Below are 22904 nucleotides of genomic sequence, written 5' to 3'. Positions count from 1 at the left end.
TGATAATTAGGTTCATGCCTTCTCCTTAAAAGTTAGGGAGGTGTCAAAATAGGAAACTATCCAGTGAGACCTACCTCGATTGCCATAGTCCAAGCATAAAAACATCCTCCTTTGTGTACAGAAAGGCTGCCACGCGTATTACAAAGGCAGTGGGGGTGTTGCGAACATCTTCATTATCGCTATCTCTGATTTAGAAGTGTGCTGAAGATCATCAGTTTCATTGTTTTAACGACATTTTGTAAACTGGATATCTTTATGCACATACCCGTATATTGGCGGGGTATTATATCCACTTTGTCCTTGTTGTAGTATTGTTTTGCATACATACACGTTATCGACATAACATAAGACACATAGAAGGTTTCATTTCAGGTATGTCCGTGAACGAGACAATAGTTATTGGATCATATGGATTTACTGGACAAGCAAACGGCATTATGATGCAGGTTATGAAGAAAGTTTGCTGTCTCCGTCAGACGAGACGCATTTTTACTGCCAGGAAATTAGCTGTTGGTATCTCCCTTGCTGCAGTGACAATTTTAATCGTTGTCTTGCGTCATCCTGAATTGGAAATGAAGAAGAACAGTTTCGGCAATAAGGAAACTTTTATCGTTAGATACAGAGGTGCGTATATTATTACGAAATATTTATGAAATATAGAAAATCATATTAACAAACAGCATAAAAATATTAAAAAAAGACACGGGGAAAACAAAACAAGAGGAACAAAGGTAAAACAATAATCTTTAAAATCAAAGAAATCTTAGAATAGCTGCATGTTAGCAGGTAAGCCAGAAAAACTCTATGACACCTCTCTACGTATTCAAGAAACATGGCGTATGGAATGTTTGCAGGTTCGCAGGTATATTCCATGGATCATCTCTCCGTATTCAAGAAATATGAAATGTGTACAATACCGTACTCCAGAAAATGCGGTCGCACACTCCGCTTTGTAACAAAGTGACCATCCCCTCCATATCATGACCATGGTACCTACCATCCCATTTATGACCAAGTCAGCACCGTCCCCCCATATCACAAGATAGTCCCTTCCTTCATGACATTGTCTCCAACCCCTACCCATTATAACAATGTCACTAGCCTCGTATTTACGACAATCTCATCAACATTAAAGCTGCAACGTTGACAGGTATAAGAAACAAACAATTTAATTTTCCGGGGCGATGTGTGTGGGGGCTGGGGGTGAGCAGGGATTTCTGTTTGAATCTGGAGGGGGGAGAGAGGGGGAGTTTGCATTACACATTATAGTTTCAACGACCCCTTTCCAGCGCGCGCGACAATATTCGCAAACAAATCCATATAGCCGGCAAAGAACCAGGAAATTTGATTTATAGTCTCTATAATACCCTGAGTAGTGAAGGGGGGCACCCTACGGACAATGGGAATTACCATTAAAAACACCCCTGGGGCACTCTACGGACAATGGAAATTTAACATGGAGAAAAATCGTGGGGCACTTTACGGACAAGGGGATTTAACATGGCAATAAATCGTGGGTCACTCTACGGACAAGGGGAATTTAACATGGCAATAAATCGTGGGTCACTCTACGGACAAGGGGAATTTAACATGGGATTTTTTTTCTTTAAATTTTTTAAAAAAAAGGGGTAGGCAATGGAAAGGCTATCTCTTTTCGAGAAATATGGCTGGCCCTGAAAAGGGCCTTTGGGTTTTATGTTAATGTATTCATTAACATAAATGGCACCGCATTGGTCTTCTTCTTGTCCTTAGGCTGCGTCTTACTGGTGGTCCGTACATCAGCACTCTTTTCAGGCATCCTTGTCTTTCGACGTAGATCCTACGTATCCACAGGCTGGTGTTTGTCCTGTGGACAACGGTCCACTTCGATCGGACATACATGAGCAAGTCTGTCCGAAACATCATGGAAGACACAAGGGTGGATGACTCAACTGTAGTCCACATCTTGAAGCGACGAGAACAGGTGAATCAATGCAGTGAACGGCGCTTATTTATAGGCGGAGGAAGGATTGAAACGGATTGAGTTCATTTACCAATCCGAACACGCGTTACAGAATTCAGTCAGCTCGCATCCAATCCGAAGAGAGCAGTCTGTGACGTCACGTAGTCAATATAGATTCGCTAGCGCTTGTGTGCAGTCAATCTATGCGACAGTGATTCAACATGACGGAAACTCAGAAAACGATCCAGTGGGGTGCACCAGCAGGGGAGACTGCCCAAGGGAACCCGGACTTACTTTCAGAAGAGGTGAATTGGGATTTTGTGGATTTTCTCTCCTCGCAAGAATTTGTTCCGGAACCTTCGTTACTTTCTTCATTACCGCAAGTGGAGAATTTTAGACAGAGACAGAAAGAAGAATTGGAGAAATTTATACAACGACAAAAGGAAGCGGAACAGGCTTTTCTCCTACAGCAACAGCAACAAGAAGAAGAGGTAAGAAAAAAACAACAGCAACAACAGCAAGAAGAAGTAGCAGCAAAGAAACAAGAGGGTGAAAATCAAACGGTCACGGTACTGTTGGACATTTTAGCGGAGTTAAGAAGTCTGAAACAAATGTATCAGACTTCTTTATCACGACCGAAGAGAATACGACCTTCCCGAGCCAAACATGTCAACCCTGTGACTAAGCCTACCGTACCACCCTTAGTGATTTCAACCCAATCATTATCATCATCAACATTACGCAGTCCAGAAGTAGGCCTTGGCCGTGGCAAAGGCTTAAGGCAGTTAAAATTGATTGCTTAAACTCACCCCTACACCATGAAGAAAAAAGGCCCTTTTCAGGGCCACCCACATTTCTCGAAAAGAAATACAATTTCAATTTGCCAATAACTCAAAAAAAACTCACCCATGTTACCCTTTTAGTACGTGTCTGTGTATGAGTGCGTGAGTGTAGCTTCTTATTTTAAAATCACAACTCAAAGACACTTACCTTATATCATTCATTTATTCTTTTCTCCATTTTTTACAATCCAATTCACAATTTATAACACAACACTTTAATAAAAAAGTTCATTAATTTCTTCTTTTCTCCTTGTTTAGTCTCTCTGTTTTTTGAATTTCTTCACCGTCACACTCTTTTCCTCTTCTTCCTCCTCGCTTTCTTCCCTTCTTCTTTTTTTCTCCTGTTTCTTTTTCTTCACCTGTCTTCTTTCTTCCTCAGAAGAATCCCTCTCTTCCTCTGAAGAATCCCTCTCTTCTTCTGAAGAATTCCTCTTTTCTTCTGACTCCTCTTGTTTCTTTTTTGGGCAATCTGGAGACCAATGTCCTTTTTCTTTACAATAATAACAGGTATCTTGACTTTTGTCTTTTTTATCCCCTGTTTTTTTTTCTTTTTTGACGGTCTGGACACTCTGAAGACCAATGCCCTTTCTTCTGACAGATATAGCAAGTATCTTGACTTTTATCTCTAAAGGAAGGAGAGTAGTCCGTAGGCTGGTCTGAAGAGAATTTTCTAATGACCCCTCGCAAAGCTCTGACGAAACGTTCCATCTGGTCAGTCTCTTCCATCGTTGTGCTCGGCTTGAGAGTGAAATGAATAGTGAAAGGACAAGACACACACCCTTTTATATACGCTGGTCTGCTATGACTATAAAGTAGTTTATGGTGTTTGAACTTGAGTCATTTGACTTTTTGCTTTCAAGATGAAACGATCCCATTCATTCGAGAAGAAAGAAGAAGAAAGTAAGAGGCAGAAACGTGATCTATCGCCTCGTACCAGGGCTGAAATCTTGGCACAAATTCATGCCAGTGATTTTGAAGAGGACATGAGTGAACCAGAATCCGAACCCTCTAAACCAAGTTCATCACCCTTAGTTAACCCTGAAAATTACTATTCCATTCGAGAGACGGAAAAGCGCTCCTCTAGAAAATTTAGAACCACGGCTTACAAATACACGGTGAAGTTTAAAGATTTCAAGGCTGAAGTGCCGTTAGAGAAAGCAGAAGTGTTCATCACTGAGGTGTGGGATTCTTTGCTCACTGCACTCAAGCGACAATGTCAACCCAAAGAAGACGATCGCTTGAGACTTTCCATACAACACGACGGTTTGAAATCCCCTGTTTGGATCGAGTTTAGCACCCCTGCAGAATTAACTGCTTCCAAAGTCATGGACAAGATTCAACACGTACAACAATCTAATGATCAGTTTGACATCACCGATGGTAAAGCCACACTGGACATGACCCACGTCTCTCCTCCTCAAGGGACTGGACGCAAAAAGATGTTATTGGTGGACGACCTTCGCAACACCAAAACAAGTCTCGTCCGAATTAAGAACCCTCATGACCAGATGTGTTTAGCCCGTGCCATCGTGGTGGGACGAACCTATGCCAACAAGAACGACACGGTAGAATGGAAAAGAACCTGGGACACTATTCAACGTTCCGACCGAGCCAAACAACGAAACGAAGCAGAACTCCTGTTACAACAAGCCGGACTGTCCAAAGACACACCCTGTGGCATTCCTGAGATGCAAAAATTGCAAGATACCCTAGCTCCACGCTACACCTTGAAAGTGCACCCTCAAGAAGTGCGCGGACCTCTGTTGTTTCGAGGCCAAGACTTTAAGGACGGAAAATACATTCACCTTTATCATCACGATGAACATTTCGATACCATTACCAGTATCACCGGATTCCTGAAATACAGTTATTACTGTGAGAAATGTGACCATGGTTATAACAATCGAGAGCAACACAAGCATTGTGGATCGAAATGCACAGGATGTTTGGCCTCTTCACCCTGTCTGAGCGAAGAACCAGTGCCTTGTTCCACTTGTCTGCGCACGTTTGTCAGCCCTACCTGTTACCAACAACATCTGAAAACGCAAGGTTCACAGAAGAAATGCGCTTGTCAACTGCTGAGATTGTGCTCTACGTGTGAACAAGTCATACGTACCAATAATACCAAGGCACACGTATGTTCAGGAAAGAAAAAATGTCACATTTGTCACCACATCGTGGACTTGGAACACCAATGTTACGTGCAAAAATACCAGCCCCCACCAGAGAAAGAGGACGGTCACAAGAAGAAAGGCAATTTCATCTTTTTCGATTTCGAATGCATGCAAGAAACCGGCATTCACATTCCTAATTTCTGCGTGGCTCATCGAGCGTGCGAGAAGTGCATTCAAGAACCTATCTTCAGTCATTGCCATCACTGCAGCAAGATTCCCGGAGGGCGTGAAAAAATCTTTCGGGGACCAAACACGTTAGCCGATTTTGCCCAATGGGTCTTAGACCCCGTCGACAAGACGTGGAGCCAAGAGGACATCGAACGTTACGGAGATTGTCATCGTCATGCCACGGTGATGGCTCACAATTTCTCCGGATACGATGGACAGTTTCTTTTGAGGTACTATACGGAACAAGGCACCGAGCGTCCTAAAGTGACTTTGAACGGAGCCAAAATCATTTTCATGCAAGTGGGACAAGTGCAGTTTAAAGATTCGATGAGTTACTTGGCCATGCCTTTGAGTCGAATGCCTAAAACGTTTGGAATGACAGAAATGGCTAAAGGGTACTTTCCACACTTTTTCAATACGGAAGCCAATCAACACGCCGTTCTACCCCATTTGCCCGAGGCTCACTATTACGACCCCGACAACATGCGTACCGAACAACGAGAAGCTTTCTACGCTTGGTACCAGGCTCACGCCTCGGACCCTTTCGACTTTCAGGAAGAAATGTTAAAGTATTGTCGTTCCGATGTGGACATTTTACGACGTTGTTGTGGAAAATTTCGAGAACTGTTCATGGAACACGGAGGGGTCGATCCTTTGAAAGAAGCTTGCACCATTGCCAAAGCGTGTTCCTTAGTGTATCGACAACGATTCATGCCTGAAAACACCGTGGCTGTCATCAGTCCTCAAACGACCCACTTTGTCAAACGTCAATACTCGGTCAAAGCCCTACGTTGGTTACATTACTTGTGCGACAAGGAAGACAAGTGGATTCAGCATGCTCGCAACGGAGGGGGCGAAAAGACCATCGGAACGTATTCGGTCGATGGCTGGGACTTAGAAAACCCCAAGATCGTGTACGAGTTTAACGGTTGCTTATTTCACGGATGTCCCGTCTGTTACCCTGACCGTGGCACTAAAAATCAGTTTTTGCAACGAACCATGGAAGACTTGTACCAGGACACTTGTCAGCGACGCCTAAAGTTAGAACAGCAAGGATACCAAGTGGTGGAAATGTGGGAACACGAGTACGATCACCGTATGAAAACCGATCCCGAGTTTAAACGCCTCGTGGAAAGTTACCAGTTCATGGACCCGCTGAACCCGAGGGATAGTTTGTACGGAGGAAGGACCAATGCCACCTGTTTGCTGTACCAAGCCGACGAAGAGAAAGGAGAAGAAATCAAATACTTGGACGTGTGTTCGCTGTATCCTTACGTGTGCAAATATTGTCGCTTTCCTGTAGGGCACCCGCAATTGCTGACGGAACACATCGACCTGGTCAACATTCGACAATACGAAGGCTTGATCAAGTGCAAAGTTTTGCCTCCCACGAACCTATACCATCCCGTCTTACCTCACCATTGTCAAGGCAAACTGATGTTTCCCTTGTGCCGTACTTGTGCCGAAACGTGCAACCAAGACCAACCTTGTCAGCACAGCCAGGAAGAACGTGCCTTGACGGGAACCTGGGTCAGCGTAGAATTGTTCAAAGCTATGGACATGGGATACCAACTGTTAGAAGTGTACGAAATTTGCCACTTTCCCAAGACACAACAATACCGCAAGGGTGACCCTACTCAGAAAGGCATTTTCGCCGACTACGTGGATGCCTTTTTGAAACTGAAGCAAGAAGCCAGCGGCTATCCTTCCTGGTGTCACACTCCCGAAGACCAAATACAATTCAAAGAGAAATACTACGAACAAGAAGGCATCTCTTTAGACCACATCGAGAAAAACGAAGGCAGGAGATCGTTTGCCAAAGTGATGTTAAATTGCTTGTGGGGTAAAATGGCACAACGACCGTGTTTACCCAAGACGGAATATTTGACAGAACCTTCCCGCTACTTCCAGATGATTCACGACAAAACCAAATACATGAAACACGTGGACGTCGTTCGAGAGAATTTGATCTTGGTCAATTACGAAGAAGATCTGGACTTTGTACAAGACGACCCTTTTGGAAATGTCATCATTGCGGCTTACGTGACAGCCCATGCTCGCTTAAAATTGTACGAAGCTTTAGAACTGTTAGAAGAACGCGTCCTGTACTTTGACACGGACAGTTGCATTTACATCCATCACCCGATTCAACATCACCCTAACATCGAAGGAGACCGTTTAGGAGCCTGGACAGACGAGCATCCCGACGACAAGATTCTAAGTTTCGTCAGTGGCGGTCCCAAAAAGTACGGCTACGAATACCGGGACAAACAAGGAGAAGTGCACACGACGTGCAAAGTGAAAGGACTGACTCTGAATTATCGTACCAGTCGAGTGGTCAACTTTGGGGTATTGAAAGAAGCCTTGCAATCGGGAGAGGATGGAAACTTTAAAGTGACCACCTATCAACCGAACAAAATTGTACGTTTACCCACTCACCACATCGTCAGTCGACCCTTGGAAAAAGTCTATCAAATCGTGTACCAGAAGCGAGTTCGACTTCCCAATCATTTCACCTTACCGTATGGACACGTTGGTATAAAACATTGGTTGTAAGAGGATAGCCACCCACCAGAAAGATGACTTCGCCACAGCAAGAATCGAGTGAGAAACCCGATGAGAACTCCAAGTTCAAACCCTACCATTTTCCAGTCTTCTTACCTGACTATTGTGATTGTGCCCGTCGATTGGACACGTTTCAGAAATGGCCTACGGATAGGGAAGGATTACCTTCTTCGCATGTTTTAGCTAGAACAGGATTTGTCTACTTGGGACCTGAGTCAGGATTGGGATACGAGGTACAGTGTTTCGCTTGCGGACTGAAGTTACGAATGGATCTATGTATCTATAAAGATTCAGCTATTCTGGAACATACTCGATGGTCTCCGCACTGCCCTTACCTTTCTATGGCCTTTCCACTCATTACACTACGGTACAATGTTGACGGTACCTTAGAGACGGTACCTTCCGAAACAAGACATAAAAAACGTAAAAAAGGAAAGATGTACAAGCTGGAGACTGCATTGAGACTAGTATAAAAAGGGGGCTATGGTCAAGATCGATAGTTCATTGTGACTACCAAGACCGAGCGAACAAGATGAATACTTTGAAAAAGACATCGTTTCAGTTTGGGGATTGTAAAAAAGTTGTATCTTCCTCTAGTGTGACTAATACTGGATGGATAAGACCCATGCATTGCGACGGAAAATGTCCGGAAGGAAACTGCGATTGTCCATGTGGTTACCATTGTAATTGCGTAACGGAGTTTGCAGACGAGTGCGATTGTGAGCCTTGCGATGGGACCGATGCTGTACGTTGTGACCTGAGCGATGCCGTAAAGCATCATGGGAACTTTGTTCTCACTGCCCCTGTCATGGAAAGTGATGCTGTGCGTGTCAAACCTGAGGGATGCGAAAGCGATGCCGCTCGTCCTCTTAGACATTTTACCGGGTTTAAAGGGGAATGTTCACCTTCACGTCTACCCCCCTACGGATGTCATCCAGCCCTGAGCAAACTCCTGTTCCTGTCACCCAACCCTCATCGAAACGAACCTGTGAAAAACGAATATTCGTTCCCTGTGCGTTTGTCGGAATACTGCGACTTTGAAAATCGTCTTCAATCGTTCAAAGGAAAATGGCCAAAGTATCTGGGAGGACCGACCCCCGAAGAATTAGCCAGAGCCGGATTTTTCTACTTGGGCGAAGGAGATAAAGTCAAGTGCTTCAGTTGCGGTGTGTCACTTCACCACTGGGAACCGCAAGATTCGGCCTACGTTGAACATGCTCGATGGTCACCGAATTGTCATTACTTACCTTTAGTGGGGCCGAGACATTGAAGTAACTTTTTACCATAATAATCTGTTCATGGATACTTTACAAGAGAACATTCGTGCTTTGCCTGTGGAGTTGAGAGAACGCATTTACCGAGAGCTGGTCAAAATACAAGTGAAACGTAAAGAACAATTGCATCCGTTACGTCACCGGTGTTTGAACCAATGGTACCTGAAGGCTATACAAGGACTGATTCAATTGAAAGTGTTCCATTGGACAGACATTGATCAACGATCCTCTAGTTTTAAAAAGGATTGGTTTGGTATGGACGATTGTAGTTACATCATTGTAAACGTACTGCATCGAATTCCAGAGGAAGAGTTAACGAATTACCAACATCTTAAACACAATGTCAACTTGGTGAAAGAGGAAACTTCTGAACGAATTGTAATGTGTAGATTAGTGACTCAACGATTTAAATTCGACACTGAAGTGAAACCATGTTTGTGCAAAGAGTACATTTCTTGTGTCAGACCAAAGAGGAATTAGTATGACCTATTCATGGATACTTTGCTAGAGAACATTCGTGCTTTGCCTGTGGAGTTGAGAGAACGCATTTACCGAGAACTGATCAAAATACAAGTGAAACGCAAACTCAAAGTGATTCATCCGTTTTTAAATTATGCTCTGTTCCAAAGTACAAGAAGACTGATTATGAGTGGATATTACATTAGGCACAAAGTTAAACGAGGCTATTGGCTACCACCCAGCGATTCCAAAAACAGTGTATATACTTATGGATACTTTACAAGAGTACATTTTGGGCTTGCCTGAGGAGTTGAGAGAAAGGATTTACCGAGAGCTAGTCAAAATACAAGTCAAACGTAAAGAACAATTGCATCCGTTACGTCACCAGATCTTTAACCACTGGTACCTGAATGGTATAAGAGGACTGATTCGTCAGAAATTTTTTCACTGGTCAGACCTTGTTGAATACTTTCAGTATATGAATGATGATGGGCTAGACGTTCGTAATTTTGGTTACTTGGAGATTCACTTACTGCAACGTATTGAGGAAGACGAGTTAAAGGATTACCAACATTTGTTACATGGAATCTGCTTAGAAAAAGACGAAACATCTAGACAAACTCTGACGTTTCAGTTACAGTATGTAACATTTAAATTCCCTACTGGAGAACGAACGTGTTTGGTTAGAAATTACCTTTATTGCTTCCGAAACAAAGACACTATAAAATCAAGTTGCCATGCCACGGATTATGTCACATATCATTCAACAGATTCCGTGGAAGGAACTCAATGACCATATTCAAACCGTGGATCATTACCATCAATTATTACAAGAACTGTATCCGTTCAATTTGGGACGACAAGTGGTGTGTGTCTTAGTGACTTGTTTTTTGGGATTTCGTTTACCATCCGATTCTTTGTGGACTCTTTACGATCAGTACTTACTACCTCAATGGCCTTAAATGGTCACGAAAAACTCCTTTTGCTCAAAGCCTTGCGATTTCATCTGGATACTTCTCGACCTCAACAGGAAAAAAAGATTCGTCAACTTTTAGCTACCCAAGACGTGTATGACGATGTGTGTGTAGCTTGTGACTTACATCCCCATTGGACAGATGTCCGTGCCTGGAAAGAATGGGGTTTTGAGGCTTGGACCCAAGAAGTGGCCCAGTATGCACGAGAGTTGTTCAAGGAAAAAAGTTACTTTTCATCCCGTGTTAGTGACGGTGCCAGAAGAACCCGTCACCCAAGACAGGACTGTCGTGGACAGGCCTGAAAGACCCTTTCGGGAGGACACTTGTGTGACCTTACCCCCTGTTGAACTGGTTAGAACATTACCCAAAACATGTGGTTGTTGTACAGACACTTGTGTTTATTCCACATTCATCGTTATCATGTGCCTTTTATTCTTGTACTTAAGCCTTTGGCTTTTATGTATTTTTGTCTTTCGTATTCATGTTTGAAAAAAAAACATTCAATAAACGTGTTCTGAAAAAAGTATATAAACTCTTGTCTTGTTTGTTTATCGTGTCACAAGTGACATTTCTCACACCATGGCTACCTCTACTGTCTCTGCTCCCTCTTCTTCTACTGTCAAAGTCATCGACGAACACTTAGATCGTGCCAGTTGGGAGGCTTTGTATCTTCGCCATCCCTTTAACATGCTCATTGCTGGACCTAGCGGTTCAGGCAAAACCGAATTCGTCAAACGTTTGATCGAACATAAACATCATTTGATCGATCGGCCGCCTCAACGGATCGTGTGGTGTTACAAAGAGTGGCAATCGGCATACAGCCTCTTGCGAGAAAGTCAAGGCGATTCCATCGTGTTTGTGGAAGGCATTCCTAAAGAAGACGACGGTATCGTCTCTGACTCCCGTCAAACCCATTTGGTCATTTTCGACGACATGTTAGGAGAAGACGAAGAAGAAATTAAATTGTGGTTCACGCGCAAAGGGCATCACCGTAATGCCAGTGTCGTTTACATCACCCAAAATTTGTTTCAACAAAGTAAAGCCCATCGCACCATCAGTCTCAATGCGCATTACGTGGTCTTGTTTAAAAGCCCTCGAGATAAATCGCAAGTGCAAGTTTTAGCCAAACAGTTAGGAACGCCTTGGCTGACTCAGGCGTACGACGATGCCACTCAAACTCCACACGCCTATTTACTCGTCGATTTGAAACCTACGACCCCCGAGGATTTGCGATTTCGTACCCACTTGTTTCACCACTGGTGCCAAGACGGAGGGCCTGTCCTGTACACGTCTCCGTCCTCGACTTCATTTCACTCCCCATGAAAAAAATCTATAAAAACCTCAGACCCTTTTTCGTCTGTCTCACACAGTGTGAACATGACGTCCCTTCAGTCGCATCTTCCCGTCAAATTGATTCGTGCCTTGTATGGCATCAGCCGAGAAAAAGATCCACAAACACGAGCTCGTGTCTTAGAAGCTAGTCTCAAAGAAGTCTTACGATGGTTCACGGTGACGGCACGTCAATTACTCCAAGGAATCATTCAGATTCCTCATCAAACCAAACGCTTTTTCGATCGAAACAAAGTCGCTTTGGTCCAACTGGCCGATCCCCGCATCGACACTCAAACCAAAAAACAAATCATTTTGAAACCTGGAGGGAGCGGTACTCTAGGAGGGGTCATCATTCGCTCACTCTTAAGATGGGATCCTAATGCCCCCAAAGTTATCCCTAAGACAAAAGTCCAACGAAGCCCCAAGAAGAAAAAGAAAAAGACCAAGTCCCCAAGAAGAACTTCTCCAGTGGCGGCACCCTCCTCTTACCAGACACCACCACCATCACCCCGGAAAAAGAAAAGAAGCCCCAAGAAAAAGAAACAGAGAAAAAGTCCTCAAAAAAAGAAAAGTCCACAGAAGAAAACTAGTCGCAAGAGAGGCACTTCGGCCAGGACGCAACCTTACACTCGCAAGCCACGACCTGCCACAACGTCTCCGGCAGCCTCACGTTTGTCCACTTCTCCGTTGATGTCACCAGGAACTGAAGAGTACTTGGAGACGTTGATTACACCAAGAACTTCTCCGTTGATGACCCCCAAAAGAACTTCCCCAGTGGCAGGACCTTCCAATTTAGCGGCAGTGGCTGCTGCTCACAAAGTACCTTCTCCCAAAATCAAAGTTCAAGAAAGATCGGGCATGTTACAAAGTTTACTGGATTTGTCCAAGCAAGAACTGGCTCGATTTAGTCCGTTACGTACCCCTGCACGACGTGTCATGCCTGTCCTCAAACTGATAAAACGTAAAGACAATCAGTGGCGACGCGTTCCAGTATAAAAAAGACCTGTGACCGAGTAGGGTATCAGTGTTTTTAGGTGCTCCTAAAGACTCAAAGATGTCACCCTCCAGAAAACCCCAAGGAAAGAAAAGAAAAGGACTACCACCACGTTGAGCCAAACATGGGGACCTGTTATCTGTCCTGTCCAAAGCTTCTCCACCCCTACGAAAAAAAACTCATTCAAACGGCCTCCAAAGAGGTCATCGATACCGTGTGCGAATGTTGTTTGAACGTTTTGAAAGGCACGATCCCTTTGTCCAAACACCAGAAACAATGCTTAGGCAAACATCGTCACGTTCTTCGGAAAATGGTTCAAAAGAAAATTCCCATTCGTCAAAAAAAGAAGATGTTGGTCCAACGTGGAGGTATTTTACCTCTCTTGTTAGGCCCCATACTGAAAGGAGTCTTGGGAACCATGTTGGGAGGACTGATGGGAGCAAGATAAAAAGGCCTTCGGAAGTCCCAAGATCTCAGAATTCACCCCTGACAACCCCATGGAAGGACGAAAACTAGCTTTAGTGCCTTACAAACGATGGATGGAATACCATCGGTGGCAAGAACAACGCACCCCGCATTTACCTCCCAATCCCAATTTGAGCGAGATGTCCCAGTTACAACACGAATTGCAATCCTTGCTGGATCGCCAAGATTTGTCCGAAACAGAAAAATCGCAAAAGTACGGTCAACTCTTGCAAAGACTGCAACTCTTTCACCAGAAAGCTTTAGACGAAACAGCTCTACCCACTTTGAAAGATTTTAAGACCTTGATGAAAAGTCCAGCACCATCACCAGTACCAGTACCAGTACCAGTACCACCAGTACCCGTGACCAAGACAGAAAAAGGAAAAGAAGAAGAAGAAGGGTTTCAAACTCCACCAGAAAAAGTACGCAAGTTAACAACACCACCTACCTCCAGAATTGGATGGATTAAAAAGATGATGGCCACCCCTTCTTCCTCACAAGAGAAAAAGAAAGTGAAGACAGAAGTGAAGACAGAAGTGAAACAAGAACCGATATCCCCTGCTCAGACATCCTCCTCCTCTTCGACACCTATTGCTGGCCGCACACGCAAGGCCTTGAAATCCAAGAAAATACCCCAAGAAAAAAAGAGTAGTCTCTTCCAAGAGTGGGTGCCTTATTAAGACACCAATCAACACAAAAAAATGGAAAAAGTCTTAGCCAGCATTTACTACGATCCCTCCCATCCTGCAGGTTACGCAGGAGTTCAAAAATTGTATCGTGCTGCCAAAACGCGACTGAAAAGTCTCCGTTTACCTCAAGTGCAACGATGGTTACAAGAACAAGCTACCTACACTTTACACAAACCCATTCGACGCAAGTTTGCCAGAAGTCGCACCCGAGTGGAAGGCATCGATCATCAATGGCAAGCCGATTTAGCCGATGTCTCTCATTTGGCCAGCTACAATCGTGGTTACAAATATTTGTTTTGTGTCATCGACGTCTTTTCCAAATTTGCCTGGGTCGTGCCCTTGACTTCCAAATCGAGCAGCGAGTTAGTACGAGCCCTGCAACGGGTGTTGAAACAAAGCGGCCGTCGCCCTCTTCGATGGCAAACGGACAAAGGCACCGAATTTCTGAACCAAGCTTTCCAAAAAGAATTAAAGAAACGTGACATTCATTTTTTTACCACCGAGAATCCCGAAACCAAAGCCAGCATTGTGGAACGTTTTCAACGCACTTTGAAAGAACGCATGTGGAAATATTTTACGCATCACCACACTCTGAAGTACATCGACATCTTACCGCACCTGGTGCAAGCGTACAACCAATCTTACCATCGAAGCATCGGACGTGCCCCGCAAGACGTGACTCCCGACAACGAAGTGCTGGTGTTCGAGCGCCTGTTCGGTACGTCCCCGACGAGGGCTGTCCCCAAGAAAAGTGGAGAGTTGACCGTAGGAGATTGGGTGCGCATTGGCAAAACCAAACGCACTTTCGACAAAGGTTACTTACCTAACTGGACGACCGAATTGTTTCGCGTCACTGGACGAGTGCATGGCCGTCATCCTGCCGTCTATAAATTGGAAGACATGAACGGAGAAGTACTCAAAGGAACGTTTTATTTGCCCGAGTTACAACGTGTCACCAAAAAAGAAGACGACGTGTACGACATCGAAAGCATTCTCGAACGCAGAACCCGTAAAGTGGGCAAACGACGTGTCAAAGAAGTCAAAGTACGTTGGAAAGGATATCCACCCAGTTTCGATTCTTGGATCGACGCTTCGCAAGTCATCGACTATAAAAAGAAGAAGTGACCATCATGCCCTTTCACACAGCAGCAGACGCAGCTACGTCGACCACTCCTTCTTCCCCTAGTTCTTCTGTGCAAGATTTACAAAAACAACCCTTGTGGGTGTGGTGTGGAGAACGTGTGCCTAAAACGCAAATCGTCTTTTTCTGCCAAATCTTCGTGGTGTATTGTGTCATCGGGGCAGCCATCGCCAATTTGAGTTTGCAACAAGGAGACAAACAATTGTGCACCATTTTATTGAGCAGTTGCATCGGTTACCTGCTTCCCAACCCCTCCCTGAAATTCTCCTCGAACGGGAACGTTGTGTCCAGTGCCAGTGCCAGTCACCACTCCAACATCCACAACCAAAACCCCATTTTGGGCGGAGACACGCCTCTGACATCCAGTAATATCCCCTCGGACAGCCACAGAACTCTGGAATTATGAGTCACCAAAACCAATTTTACTTAACCTTACCCAGTGACAGTTCCATGGAGGTGTTTCCCAACAACACGTTGTGCTGTTACACGGCCAAATTACCTCAAGCCATCCCCTTAGATCACGAAGCCCATTGGGAAGTGGCTTTAGTCGAAATGATTCACCCGACCCAAGTCCTCAATGTCGTTGCCAATCAAAATAAAATTGATGTGGAAGTTTATGACGAACAACTGCAAAAGTGGATGGATGACAATAGCAAATATAAGCATAAAACCCCTAACACAAAAAATCGACATTACACCACCTATCACTTGTTCATTCCCCCAGGTTATTATTTTAGTGGTCAACATTTGGTCAACACCATAGCCACCAGGTTTAATGACGTGTTTGGGGAAGCTTTTAAGAATGTCAGGAACAAAACTGTCACCCTGGAATACCACAAAACAGCTCGTCGCTTCCTGATAAAATTTCCTGAGGATAAAATCATGGGTTTCTATTTTTGTGATGAATTGTTTGACATGTTGGGCGGTAACATGGAGATGAGGAAGAAAGTAGAACAACAAAAAAAACTCCCCGAATTATCAATCATTTACGACAACGAGTCTTTTGGCCAGTATTTTAATACCCCGGTAGAACTGAACCAAGGACTGAATTTGATGTTCGTGTATTCCGATGTGGTGGAATACAACGTAGTGGGACACACCTCCGTGCCGTTACTGCGTGTCATTCCTTTCAAAGTGGATTCTGCCGCAAACGCTGACGAGGAAGGTGGAAACACTTACCACGTCCACCGCGAATTTGTCCATCCTCACTATTTGCCGGTCAGCAAGTCGTATTTGGACACGGTCAACATTACTATAAAAGGAGATTTGGGACAAAATATTCCATTCACCAAAGGAAAAGTCACGGTGAAACTCCATTTTCGAAAACGGTTCTCTCACGACTCGTAAGTAAGTCATGTATCCAGTGTACCGAGGGGTTGCTCGACAGCGAGGACACGGTTTAGGAGACATGTTAAAATCGGCCTTTCGTTCGGTGGCTCCAGTCTTGAAACCGATGGTGACACGAGGATTGCACGCCTTGAAAGATGCGGCACTGACACAAGGCAAAGAATTTCTCCAAAATGTCATCATCGACAAACAAAACCCTAAAGAAGCCTTCATGAGGGCAGGCAAAAATGTCTTGCTGCAAACGGGCAAAGACATTTTAGGCCGACGAGACACACCTATAAATGCCCTGCACGCTACCGAGTCAAGCATTCAGCAAGGACAAGGCAGAAAGAGACGACGAAGAAGAAGAAAACACCCTTTCACCAGACTTCAAGCAAGAAAGGCCAAGAAAAGAAGAACCGTTCGAGACTTAGACGTTTTCGATTATTGAGACACAGCAACAACAAAAAATGATGCACCGAGAGTCTTGCGCCTGTTCCAAGACGGAACTGGATCTGTTTGCCATGCCCCCCACCATGATGACGATGCAAGAATCCCAATGGGTGGAATTTCATCCCGTCTCCTCATTGACAGCCTCAGCTCCCATCGAGTTTGAAATCAAAGGACAGCCCGAAGATTACATCGATCTGAATAGCAGTTACTTGTACTTGAAAGTCCACGTTCTAGATCAGGATAATGGTGGAGTAGATGCCGCTGAGGTTATAGCTCCCGTCAACAATTTCATGCATTCCTTGTTCAGCTCAGTGGACTTGTACTTGAATAACAAACTGGTTAGCAGCAGCATGGATACTTACCCTTACCGTGCCTACCTGGAAAATCTCTTGACGTACGGACCAGATGCCAAGACAAGTCATCTCAATGCCTGTGTGCTGTGGGCAGATGACGAAGCAGGCAAGTTTAAGATAGCTGACGCAGAAGACAATGACGGCTTTGTGGCAAGACGAAGCAGAATCACAGGCAAAAAGAGTTTAGAACTGATGGATCGTTTGCATTTGGACATGTGGTTGCAAGAGAAATATTTGCTGAACGGTGTCAATGTTCGCCTGAGACTGAATCGTAGCAGTGCCGCTTTCCATTTGTTAGCTAATGCTGATGCTACTAAGACTGGCAATCCTAAAAGCCAAATCGAAGTGGCCAGACTCTACGTACGACGCGTGGAAGTGTTACCTAAAGTGGGAAATGACATCAGTCAGACGTTGAGCAGAACGACCGCCAAGTATCCCATACGACGTGTGGAAGTGAAAACGTTCACCATTTCTACTGGACTGCAATCCATAACCGAAGATCATCTGTTCCAAGGACAGTTACCCAAACGTTTAATCCTTGGTATGGTCTCGAATGCAGCCTTCAACGGAGCCTTCGCTGAAAATCCTTTCAACTTTCAACACTTCGACGTGAAGAAAATCGAAGTCAGTCGCGATGGCAAGACCTTGTGTACCCGACCTTTCGAACCTAGCTTTGATCCCACAAAGATGAATTACTTGAGATCGTACTTGTCCCTGTACGAAGCCACCGGCCAGTTAGGAACCAACACCAGTCACGGCATTGAGTATGAGGATTATGCAGGAGGCTATGCTTTGTGGGCGTTCGATTTTACTCCAGACCAAGGCAGCGACGAGGGACATTTCCACCCTATAAAATCCGGCCAGATTCGTGTGGAACTTCAGTTTGCAAAAGAACTACCAGCAACAGTGAACGTCATCCTGTATGCAGAATTTGACAATACGATAGAAATCAACAGTTTGAGAGAAGTCATTCTAGATTATTAGAAAGCCATGGAAGACTGTTATCCCTCTTTACAAAGTGGAGAAACTTTAGAGATGAAATGTGAGGAGACCGTGGAAGGAGAAGAATCTCAAGATAAAGACGAAGAAGTTGTCATGATGAAGTCAAGATGGCCAGAACAAGAAGCCCATTTAGTCTCCTGTTTTGCCAAACACTTGGTCGACAAAATGACGGAATTGATCAAGAAAAATTGCTATGGATGTCAAAACGATCATCCCAGTCAAATTCAACACGATAAATGCCTGATGTTGAGTCAAGAAGAAAAATTGGACGAATATCTGGACGAAGCTTGGAGTCTCATCTCGAACAAAGACGTGTTGCACCAGTGGTATAAAGACTTGCGTGAACATTCTTGTCCACCATTAACCACTCAAGAGATCCATCGTATCGAAGCTCTCCTGAATCAGAGTGAGGAAACAGAACGAATAACCGTTTATTCGTCAGACATTTTCAAGCAAAAAGTCAGGATCGAATTGACGACTTATTATTACCTGTGAAGAAGAAAAAAAACACAAATCAATGGATACCTGGGAACTTTATTACCTTTTGAACCACAGTTCGTATACGTCTTCTTGGAATCCTGTCGTCTGTGCTAAAGATGAACTCCCTCATCGCAAACCTAAAGACCATCAAGCTTACGTGATCAACACGGACGACAGTCATCTCCCAGGAACCCACTGGGTAGCCGTCTACTTTCCTCAAGAAGGATGTGTGGAATATTTCGATTCGTACGGATTGCCCCCTTTGGAAAACGATATCATTGACTTTATGAGAAGAAATGCTCAAACCACCCGATTCAATAATGTGAAATTACAAGGCACAGATTCCTTGGTGTGTGGACAGTACTGTGTGTATTTTCTGCATCATCGCAGCCTGGGCTATTCCTTAGAACATTTAGTGACTCATTTCGATCCTCGTTCTTCTGCTAGAAACGATGTGAAAGTAGATCGATGGTTTTGTGACCATTATGCTTATCTTTTGTCTCAAGCTAGGAAACGTAGTGTCCATCAATGGCCTAATGATTTCCAACAGTGGAAATCACAATTTCATTCACAACGTTGTCAGCCCTGTTCAAAGTAGTTAGTAATTGAAGAAAAAAATGTTTGTCATTTGAAAAAATTGTTTGATGTTATCATGTTGGATTATTGTTAGAGTTGTTGTTAGTTAGTGTTAAGTGATTTTTGAATAAAAAATGTTGTGTTTTGAAAAAAATGCCTTTGTGGTTTGTTTAGCTATAAGAATGTTGGATTGATGCTCTTTCATTTCTTACTATCCCTCTCATGAACGTTGCGGCTCGAAAACCGTGTGGGGGATGTTTTCCTTCACGTCCGCGCTTTAACTTTAAGAACCGGGTTGTTCCCAGTCTAGCCATCCATTGTCGACTCATCCTCCTAAGAAGATGTGCTCCAAACTAGCTAAGCTCAACGAAGCCTACGTGAATCTGCATAGGGTCAGACAGTCTGATACCGAAGCCAGAAGAAATAGAGAATGTGAGAATGTTAAAAATCACTGAAGACCTGATAGAAGAGCTCTTCAGAGAAGAAATGAACAGGGAGAAAGAAGAATGGACAGAGAAGTACAGACTTCAGAGACAGCAGCAACAGCAGCAACAACAGCAACAGCAGCAGCAGCAACCTGAAGCTGACAGAGGCTTTGTCGATTGTCGTATCGACACCAAAGAATTCTTCTTCTCTTTCCGAAGAAGCAGACCTATCGCCAGAAAGTCTATCCTCAGAGGACATCGCATTCTTAGAAACTAAAAAAGAATGCCATAGCAAAACAAAAAAAAAAACAGCCCTTTTCAGGGCTACCCAATACTCTAGAAAAGAAATAACGATCGATTTGCCAATGTGTGTAGGTAGAGTAGTGTGAAAATAAACACTAACTCTTTCTTAAAAAAATGTGAGGGTATGAGTTTGTGTGTTAGTGTTTGTAAGTGATAAAATAGGTTGGTGTGGATAGTAGATTAAAATGATGTTTGGTTTTTTGGGCTGTTTGAGGTGTATATTTGGGGTTAGATTGGATTGCCTTGCGTATGTGGATAGTCTATTGAAGTGATTAATAAAAAATTTTAAAATAGTGATGGGTAGCATAAAAAAGTGAGCGAGTGTTTCTTTTAGGTCCGCGCGTTGTTAATTTTGGTCATGATCCAGGTAAGATCAATTTCATGTTATTAGGGGGATGTTTTCCTTCACGTCCGCGCTTTCACTATAAATTGAAACTCGCTGGGCAGTCTAGCTACCCTTGTCGATTGATCAACAGTAAAAATGAGCAACAGACTGACTAAATTGATGGAACTTCAGATGCATCTGGAGTATGCCAGATACCTACTGAACGAGCTGACTGCGGAGGCCCTTGTGGAAGAAGTGAGAATAGAACAGGAGGAGGAGGAGAGAAAAATGAAAGAAGAGAATGAAAGAAAGAGAGAGATCAGGTGTCACCCTATGATGAACCCTGTGTGCAAGGTGATACCTGAGGCAAGGACATCTTGCCAGCCTGTAGCTGAACCACAATCACAACGAAGACAAAGAAGACAGAGGGAAGAAGAAGTGTTCACTATTCCGCAAACGGAGGAGTGGGATAGTGAAGCCACTCACCCACCGTCTGCTCTTCAAACAAGTCATGTGAATTGGACTAATGATTGGAGTAGACGTTGTGTCTGTGGTGCCAGACCCGGAAGGTGCCACCATTAACCAAGGCCTCTGAAGTTAAAAAAAACAGCCCTTTTCAGGGCTACCCAATACTCAAGAAAAGAAATAACCATCAATTTGCCAATGTGTCTAGGTAGAGTAGTGTGAATATAAACACTAACTCTTTCTTAAAAATGTGAGGGTATGTGTTTGTGTGATTGTGTTAGTAAGAGCTGAGGTATGTTTATGTGAATAGTAGATTATGGGTTTCTTAGCGTATGTGAAGAGTATAGTTAGGGTTTTATTATATGAAAAAAGTAGGATGATGTTTTCCTTCACGTACGCGCGTTGTTGGGTCATGATTTAGGTAAGATCCATTTTATGTTTTTAGGGGGATGTTTTCCTTCACGTTCGCGCTTTTCGTATAAGAACCCACAGTGTTGTTCGTTAAAACCATTCTGCAAAGAATAAAAAGAAGATGGCGTCAAACCAAATGGACAAATTACAAACCTTGCAAGACGTTTTAGACAACTTAGGAATAATGGAACAGATGCTATTAAGACTCGTTGAAGACCATTATTCCTATAGTCCCCATCGTGTAAAGATGGAAATTAACAATTTAAGGAAAGCAAAGGACAAGATTAGTGGTGTCATGAAAGAGATCAAGGAGGAGAAGGAGGATGAAGAGGAAAAGATAAGAATAAGAACATGGAACGAAAAAATTGAAAAAGAAGAGGAAAATGAGAAGAGGAAGAAAGAAGAAGAGGAGGAAGAGAAGAAAGAAGAGAAGGAGAAAAAAAAGAAGAGAAAGAGTGTTGGAGATAAAATAAGAAGTTGGTGGAGGAAAAGAAGAAATTAGAAGAAGAAAACCCAAAGGCCCTTTTCAGGGCCAGCCATATTTCTCGAAAAGAGATAGCCTTTCAATTGCCTAAATTTAAATTTAAATTTAAAAAAATTTAAAAAAAAAAAAAAAAATCCCATGTTCCATTCCCCTTGTCCCTAAACAAGCCCAAACTCTATTCCCCATGTTAAATTCCCCTTGTCCGTAGAGTGACCCACGATTTATTGCCATGTTAAATCCCCTTGTCCGTAAAGTGCCCCACGATTTTTCTCCATGTTAAATTTCCATTGTCCGTAGAGTGCCCCAGGGGTGTTTTTAATGGTAATTCCCATTGTCCGTAGGGTGCCCCCCTTCACTACTACCCTGTTCTGCCGCATAGTTTACAGTCTCTATAATACCCTGTTCTGCCGCATAGTTCACGTTTTCCAATGCATACACCTTTACAGTAATTGCTTCCTATGCCATTTAACTTGAATCATACCTTAATTATAAAATCGACTAAAACATTTTAGGCAAGAAAGCAAATCTTTTCGACTCATATAAGTGGCCCTGAAAAGGGCCTTTGGGTTTCTTCTGTTTTCTAATTCCTTCTTTTTCTCCACCAACATCTCAATTTTTTCATCACATTTTTTTTTTCTTGTTCTCATTCTTTTCCTCCTCCTGTATCTCCTTCTCATCTTCTTCCTCTTCTCATTCTCCTCTTCTTTTTCTATTTTTTCGTTCCAGGCTCTCATTCTTATTCTATCTTCTTCGTCGTCCTTCTGCTCTTTTTCTTGTTTCATCAGCTCCCTTAATATTTCCTTAGACTTTCTCAAATTGTTTATTTCCATTTTGACTCGATGTGGGCTACAAGAATAGTAATCCCCATCCAGTTTGACCAGCATCTCTTCTATCATCCACAAATTGTCCACGACTTCGTGCGATGTCTTCATTTTATCGATTGTGTTAGAAGCCATCTTCTTGGATTATTCAATATTGAATGGCGCGAATGACGAACGCTTGACTTCATATTTTTCAAGCACGGACGTGATTGAAAACGTCCCTTACAATAACTCCCCATATTGTTACTATCCACACAGAAGGGAAGGATTAAATATCCAACATCTACATTAAAAAATCAATATCTATTTTTAAAACAAATCCCAATATTTACTATCAAAGACAACAATATCTCTTATCCACACAAAGGTACGCGCACGCATGCAAACACGCACTCTACTATCCACAGAAACGTACGCGCACACATACAAACTCCAAATCTATTATCCACATAAAGTACGCG

General features: G+C 43.4%; 1 protein-coding gene across 1 annotated transcript in view; it reads left to right on the top strand.

The window, feature by feature from the left end:
• Positions 1-363: 363 nt before the first annotated feature.
• LOC149786135 (uncharacterized) overlaps positions 364-22904 on the top strand; it is a 57001-nt gene continuing 34460 nt past the window's right edge. The window contains exon 1 of the mRNA XM_089978150.1: positions 364-624. Coding sequence (XP_089834276.1) covers positions 375-624 — 250 coding nt within the window. The 5' untranslated portion in view covers positions 364-374. The remainder of the gene's footprint in view (positions 625-22904) is intronic.

This window comes from Sinohyriopsis cumingii, chromosome 12 (assembly GCF_028554795.1).
Source record: "Sinohyriopsis cumingii isolate HCF-2022 chromosome 12, ASM2855479v2, whole genome shotgun sequence".
NCBI classification, from domain to species: domain Eukaryota; kingdom Metazoa; phylum Mollusca; class Bivalvia; order Unionida; family Unionidae; genus Sinohyriopsis; species Sinohyriopsis cumingii.
The sequence above is the reverse complement of the archived record's forward strand: the minus strand, read 5'-3'. Positions and strand labels throughout refer to the sequence as shown.